The following is a 7,494-nucleotide window of genomic DNA, read 5'->3' as shown; positions in this document are numbered from 1 at the left end:
AGTCAGTCAGTCAGTCATACAGTCATACAGTCATACAGTCATACAGTCAGTCAGTCAGTCATACAGTCATACAGTCATACAGTCATACAGTCAGTCAGTCAGTCAGTCATACAGTCAGTCAGTCATACAGTCAGTCATACAGTCATACAGTCATACAGTCATACAGTCAGTCAGTCAGTCAGTCATACAGTCATACAGTCATACAGTCAGTCAGTCAGTCAGTCAGTCATACAGTCATACAGTCATACAGTCAGTCAGTCAGTCAGTCATACAGTCAGTCATACAGTCAGTCATACAGTCATACAGTCATACAGTCAGTCAGTCATACAGTCATACAGTCATACAGTCAGTCAGTCATACAGTCATACAGTCATACAGTCATACAGTCATACAGTCATACAGTCAGTCAGTCATACAGTCATACAGTCATACAGTCATACAGCCAGAGTCAGTCAGTCAGTCAGTCAGTCAGTCAGTCATACAGTCATACAGTCATACAGTCATACAGTCAGTCAGTCATACAGTCATACAGTCATACAGTCATACAGTCATACAGCCAGAGTCAGTCAGTCAGTCAGTCAGTCAGTCAGTGAAAAAAAAAAAAAAAAATCTGGGAAGACGCCTAACAGAGAAGACACTGGGCTTAGCCCGTGCAGCAGTAACAGAATTATATAGCACAAAAACACACACACACCAACACACCCCACACCACGCGTTCCCCGTCCTCCCCCACCCCCCCGTCCTCCCTTCCTTCTTCTCCCTCTACAGGCAACCCAGGCATGGAAGAACCAAGAGAAGACCCAACTGGAGGAATGGGGACCACAGGAGCAACAACACAGAGACCAATAGAACTAACACAGGAAGAGTTCCCAGACCTGCCTACAACAAGCAGCAGAACACCCGAGGAGCCATGGACACCGATTGGACGGAAGGGAAACCAAAGGAAACAGAAGGACCCTAACAGAACCACACATCCTCCAGGGAGGAACACAGAAGAACAACAGAACCCAGGAAACACACCGAAACCACAGAGGGAACATCCCACCAGGAGGCAGACTACACCACCCAGAGACACACCCCAGAGGACAACCCAGGAGAGGAGGAACAGTGAAGGGAACCAGACTTCACCAGAGAGACCTACCGAAGACACTACTACACAGAGGGAAGCACCAGCACAGGAAGAAACCAACGAGACAGAACCAAGGAAACCACGCTACTGGAGAGGCGGATCAAAGGCAAAAAAACACACATGGAGACTATTACCGAACCGAGACGTCATCATAATTGGAGACTCCAACCTGGCTCGGATCCCAACAATCACAGATGACAGAATCCAGATAGAATCCTACTCTGGAATGAACCTGGAATGGGCCGAAACAGTCCTGAGCAAGGCTGAGAAAAATGAGACCGCCACACACCTCATCATCTCAGTGGGAATTAACAACAAGAACCAAAAAACGAAAAGAACAAGCCACACAGCCCTGAAGAAACTCCGCACAACAGCCAAAAAACAATTCCCCTACGCAGACAGACGCATAGCACTAATCAACTACTCAGAAGGCCTAGGAACTGACCCCAAGGATATTCTGATAAGCCTAAATGAGGAAATAAAGAAAGAGCCCCACCTCCCAAAATTGCCCGCAACCAGCTTCAAAACAGAAGCAGACAACGTCCACTGGAAAGAAGACACAGCCAAGGCCATGCTACAGCACTGGATCAACTCTTTAAACTAATACGGCCCGACAGCTCAAACCGGCAGGGCCTTATGGAGTCGGATATAATCAATCTGTCTCATTATTTCCGACCAAACGAACACCAGAAAACACTTCTGGAAAAAGGTTTGTCATTCGTCCCCACCCTGGACATCTACAAGCAACAATCAAACAAAACTTGAGAAGAGATGTGTCGAAATACCATCGCAGACTCAAATTAGCCACACATTTTGGAGTTGGAAACAACACGGAAATGCCGCACGTCCATCTTCCATCATATTGGGAACCAGACGATGACAAACTACCGGACAACCTAAAACAATTGATCCAGATGGACAGAGCCACAGTACAAAATGTACCAGGACACCTGAAAGAAAAAAACAACATCACAACAGATCAGGTGAGAGCTCTAAGATCATTAGCTAACAACCAGGACATTGTGATTAAGCCTGCAGACAAAGGGAGTCGTACAGACAACAACATGTTTTTGAGGGTTTAAGACAGTTGAATAACTCAAATCACTATGTGGAATTGGAGGCACCCATTTTTGAACAAACAGCAATAGAAGTTGGGGAAATCATTACCAAATTAAGAGAGAAAAAGTTTATAGACCAAAAACAAGAGAAATACCTACGGGGCGAAAATTCCCCAAGGGCTAGAATCCTCTATCTTTTACCCAAAATCCACAAGGACCCAAGCACCTGGACTATTCCTTATGAAATTCCACCTGCTCGCCCAATCGTCTCGGATTGTAACTCAGAAACATATGCCACAGGAGAATTTATTGAATTCTACTTAAACCCACTATCTGTAAGAACCTTCCTTCAGATCAGTGGAACAGCCATGGGAAAGAAATTCGCGCCATCATACGCAAATATATATTTGGCTTTATGGGAAGAAACAGCACTTAAGAAACAGCAGATTCAAACCCACACATTACTTTAGGTTTCTAGATGATATTTTTGGAGTATTTGAGCAATTCATACAAGTCTTAAACACACATCATGCCTCAATAACAGTGAAATATGTCACAAACAAAGAACACATTGACTTTTTGGATGTTACAGTCTTCAAAGGGAAAGATTTTAACACCACCGGCAAACTGGATTCAAAGGTGTTTTTTAAGGAGACTGATACACATGCACTGCTCCACAAAACATCCTTCCATCCAACCCATTGTTTCGCAGGAATAGTCAAGTCACAACTCCTACGTTTCAAGAGAATCTGCACACAAACAGCAGATTTTGAAAATGCCTGCAAAACTCTATTCACAGCATTAAGGAAACGTGGATATACAAGAACATTCCTCAGGAAATCATACAACACATTCCAGGAAGTGAAAGTAAGGAATGAGAAACCCACACTAGCATTAGTAACCACATTTTCTAGACAAAGTTTATTGGCAAACAGAGCCATCAAAAGACATTTTGAAAACAGGGGAGGAAACCTCCTACAGAACTTTAACATAATTTCGGCCAATAGGAAAAACAAAAATCTGAAAGACTACTTGATCCACAGCAAATTGAAGCCATGGAACCAAGTAGCACGGGCAAGGCCTAACTACTTTAGCCCTAAACAAACGGTTAAAAACAGGACAAACAAAAACATTATTAGCCTAAGACAGAACATCACATACAACACCAGAAATTGTGTTTATCTGATTACTTGCCAAGTGTGAGGATTACAGTATGTAGGAGAGACAAGCAACTCCATAGCAATTAGAATAAGCCAACACAGGTACACCATTAATAATGGAAAAGATACCCATTTATTAATTGTTCAACACTTTATGACACATGGGATTGATGCCATAAAAGTATGCGGCCTGGAATACAATGACCGCTGGACAATTAGGCAGAGAAGATTCCATGAAAAAGAATGGATTGCAAGACTTAGCACAAAATATCCAGGGGGTTTAAACTTCTAAACTGCCCAACAGAACTGAAACTATCCACATATTCTTACTAACCCAAGCACCTGGACTATTGGTCACCTACATCAACCACAGAGTTGAGTGGGGGATCTCATTGTTGAGTTAATGAGAATATTAATGAAGACGCATTGATACCAAGAGCCATCAGCATTTGGACCATCAGCAGGGAGCTAATTGTCTTCCAAATTGGAGGTGTGAACATCAGAACTGTGGATATGCTAACTGGGCTCCAAGAATGTAACTTTTTAGCATCTTTCCCTTAGTTATAAATTATAGTGTAAACACATCTTTAAATGGAATTAAGAAATAGTTTTAATCCGAGGGTATGCGGTTACCCTAACTCAGAGATTAGACGCCTCTGCCCTGCACAGTCTGAGAGAAATCACAAAACCTTAATAACAGAAATAGTCTAGATAAGCTTAATTCATTGCAAAACATGACACCCCTTATTCAAAACAGATGGCAAATGCATTCTTCTCTTTATAGGACCTACACAAGTGATAAAATTGCCTGTGAGACCTTTATGAATTGAACCTCACAGTCAGTCAGTCAGTCAGTCAGTCAGTCAGTCCACTAGACTAGAGAAGTAAGTAAAGGACAGATAAAGGCGGTGAGCGCCTTAACGCTGTCTGAACACACTGGAGGATTGAAAAACCCTTCCAGTTTGAAACACATGGCAGGACACACGCACACACACGCACGCACACACACACACACACACACACACACACACACACACACACACACACACACACACACACACACACACACACACACACACACACACACACACACACACACACACACACACACACACACACACACACACACAGTAGAGTGGAGATGCAGGGACTCCCACACATGGCTTTTATACAAAACGATGTCTCAGGGAATTGGACGTTGATCAGACGCTCAGACGCTCTTCTCCTCAGAGACGTAACAAAGTATAAGATCACAGTGACTGACATAAACCCTAGAGGACAAACAACAGAGTAAAATGCTCACATAAAATACAGTGAAGCCAAGAGATAACGAAGTTAAACAGAGACTAGTTATAGGCAGAAGATGCAGGGATTAAAAAGATCCCTAATAAGGCTTATTATGCCTTAAAACATTATAACTATTTTTCTTCTTTGTCGCATTCCTAAGACAATAATGTGTTGACCTGTTCTGATGGTCATCAAATTTATTGTCTCAGGAATGCAACAAAAACAAATAAATATCTCCATGAATTCAAGCCTTCATGAGGTGTGTAATTAATAGGAAATAAATCATTTATTGGGTGAACTACTCCTTTAAGGCATACGGCCGGGTGGGTCCTATATGATCAGGTTGTGTTTGTTTATGTCATGGAGTGTCAGTATGATGTCGTGATCATTCATTCATGTATTATTATACAGCTACAGATACATGAGCAGAACCAGTGGTGGAGAGTCTGGAGCAGGGACGTGCACAGATAGACTCTAGGTGGTGCTAGAGCACCTGCCCTTTGCCCTCTTGACCAGAAGTGCCCTTTTTCAGTTTACAGCAGGGGTCTTCAACAGGGGGTCCTCAGAGTTACTACAGGGGGTCCGCCAAATCTTTATGTGATATGATTTTTCTTTTTACCATAACCACTCGAAACCTAGCATCCCTTTTCTGAGGAGAACTTTAGCCAAAAATAGCAGATCTACAAGCCCACAACGCCTCGCGCTGCGAGGCGTTGTGAGCTTGTAGATCTGCTATTTTTTGGCAAAGAGGTATAAGTGTAGAGGGAAAAAAGAGCAGACCAAGTAAACAAAAAAAAGTATAATTTACTTGAGCACCTGCCCCTAAAAATGTCTGTGCACGCCACTGGTCTGGAGCAGGGGTGATGCGACTTTGATGATGTAGAGCAGGGGTTTTCAACTGATTTTGGCCCGAGGGACCACCATCCTGACTAAGAGCAACCTGGGGACCACCACTATTGTGCGTGGTGGCTCCATCATAGACCCCACCCCACACAATAGTGGTGGGGGGTTCATGCACCACAGGGAGCTGGAGAAAATAGCTATAATATCAATATAATATCTAATAAAATACAGTGATTTTGTTTGAATATGATGGAATATGATTAAGGATTACTGTGATTATGGTAAGCTCACATTTTATATCACATATACAATACAGTAACAACTCCTGTAAGTTCTTAAAAGTTTTTAAAAAAAATGCATGGCCAGGGACCACCTGCAATACCTCCGCAGACCACCGGTTGAAAACCCCTGATGTAGAGGGCCACTATATATTTCCACAATCCTTCCAGAGGGTCACATTACATATACTGTCCAGCAGACACCTCTTATCTCCGTATTTTAACTTTTCGTAAATTTCGTAAATGAATGCCGTACTTTGTCATTCTTTGTCACACAAAAATAGCAAAAATATCAGATCTACAAGCTCAAAACGCGTCGCAGTGCTACGCGTTTTGAGCTTGTAGATCTGATATTTTTTGCTATTTTTGAATTGGAATCCTGAAAAGTAACATTTTTATTTAATTTCAAATGCATTTAGTTATACTTATGTTAACTTCATAAACTTAAATTCAGGGGGTTCAGCGCCCCCTGTAGCCTGGTGGTGCCAGGGGGGCCCGTGTGGTGCCCCCCATGAGCCTGTGTGTTAATCCGGCCCTGCATGGACAGAGGGCGGACCGGGCATGTGATCCAACAGTCTGTCTCAAGAGGCTATGAGTACAAAGTGGGACCCCCAGGGGTCCAGGGGGTCCCCCGCTAAATAGTTAACATAGCATCGCAATCATTTTAATCACCTTAACCATGTGCTGTACATGTTGGCCAATCAAAAAATAGCAGGTGTACAAGCTCACAGAGAGCTTGTACATCTGCTATTTTTTTTTATTTTCTTTGAATATATATAATATATTCATTTTTGAAAGCGAACATTTTTAACTCAAATCCTTGCCTCTGGAGGTCCCTGGCACAAAACATGTTTGAGATGGGGGTCCACGGCCAAATATATATAATGTTGGGGGTCCTTGATGAGGAAGCACTGGTCTAGTTAGTAGATTAGAACATCATTGCACCTTGAAACCTGCTATCCACAGCTGCAGGGAGACCATGTCATTATTATTATTTTAATTAAACACCTGCCTGTGTCCGCACACGCACACACGCGCACACACACACACACACACACACACACACACACACACACACACACACACACACACACACACACACACACACACACACACACACACACACACACACGCGCACACACACACACACACACACACACACACACACACACACACAAACACACACACACACACACACACACACACCTTCATTACACCAGCCATTCACATGCGATGGAATACTGAGGACTCAACGTCTTTTGTTACATTTGATGAACCATTCTGGTCCTAAAACAACAGGGAGAACAGCTGTTCAGACGCTTTATTCTGCATGTTATGCTTTATTTAGATAGAGAGGAGAGGAGAGGAGAGGGTATAAAGACAGATAGGAGAGGAGAAGTATAGAGAAAGATAGGAGAGGAGAGGTATAGAGACAGATAGGAGAGGAGAGGTATAGAGACAGATAGGAGAGGAGAGGGTATAAAGATAGATAGGAGAGGAGAGGGTATAAAGACAGATAGGAGAGGAGAAGTATAGAGACAGATAGGAGAGGAGAGGGTATAAAGATAGATAGGAGAGGAGAGGGTATAAAGACAGATAGGAGAGGAGAGGTATAGAGACAGATAGGAGAGGAGAGGGTATAAAGACAGATAGGAGAGGAGAGGTATAGAGACAGATAGGAGAGGAGAGGTATAGAGACAGATAGGAGAGGAGAGGGTATAAAGATAGATAGGAGAGGA

General features: G+C 43.0%; 1 protein-coding gene across 1 annotated transcript; it reads left to right on the top strand.

Moving 5' to 3' along the window:
• Positions 1–606: 606 nt before the first annotated feature.
• LOC311041244 (uncharacterized protein) lies at positions 607–3,224 on the top strand. The gene is made up of 2 exons (XM_084086144.1): positions 607–2,112; positions 2,900–3,224. The coding sequence occupies exon 1, from the start codon at positions 780–782 to the stop codon at positions 1,731–1,733; it is 954 nt and encodes a 317-aa protein (XP_083942270.1). The 5' UTR covers positions 607–779; the 3' UTR covers positions 1,734–2,112; positions 2,900–3,224.
• The last annotated feature ends 4,270 nt before the right edge of the window (positions 3,225–7,494 follow it).

Source organism: Gymnoscopelus microlampas, assembly GCF_963454915.1.
Source record: "Gymnoscopelus microlampas genome assembly, contig: SCAFFOLD_178, whole genome shotgun sequence".
NCBI lineage: Eukaryota > Metazoa > Chordata > Actinopteri > Myctophiformes > Myctophidae > Gymnoscopelus > Gymnoscopelus microlampas.
Note: the sequence above shows the minus strand (reverse complement) of the source record. Positions and strands in the feature narration are given on the sequence as shown.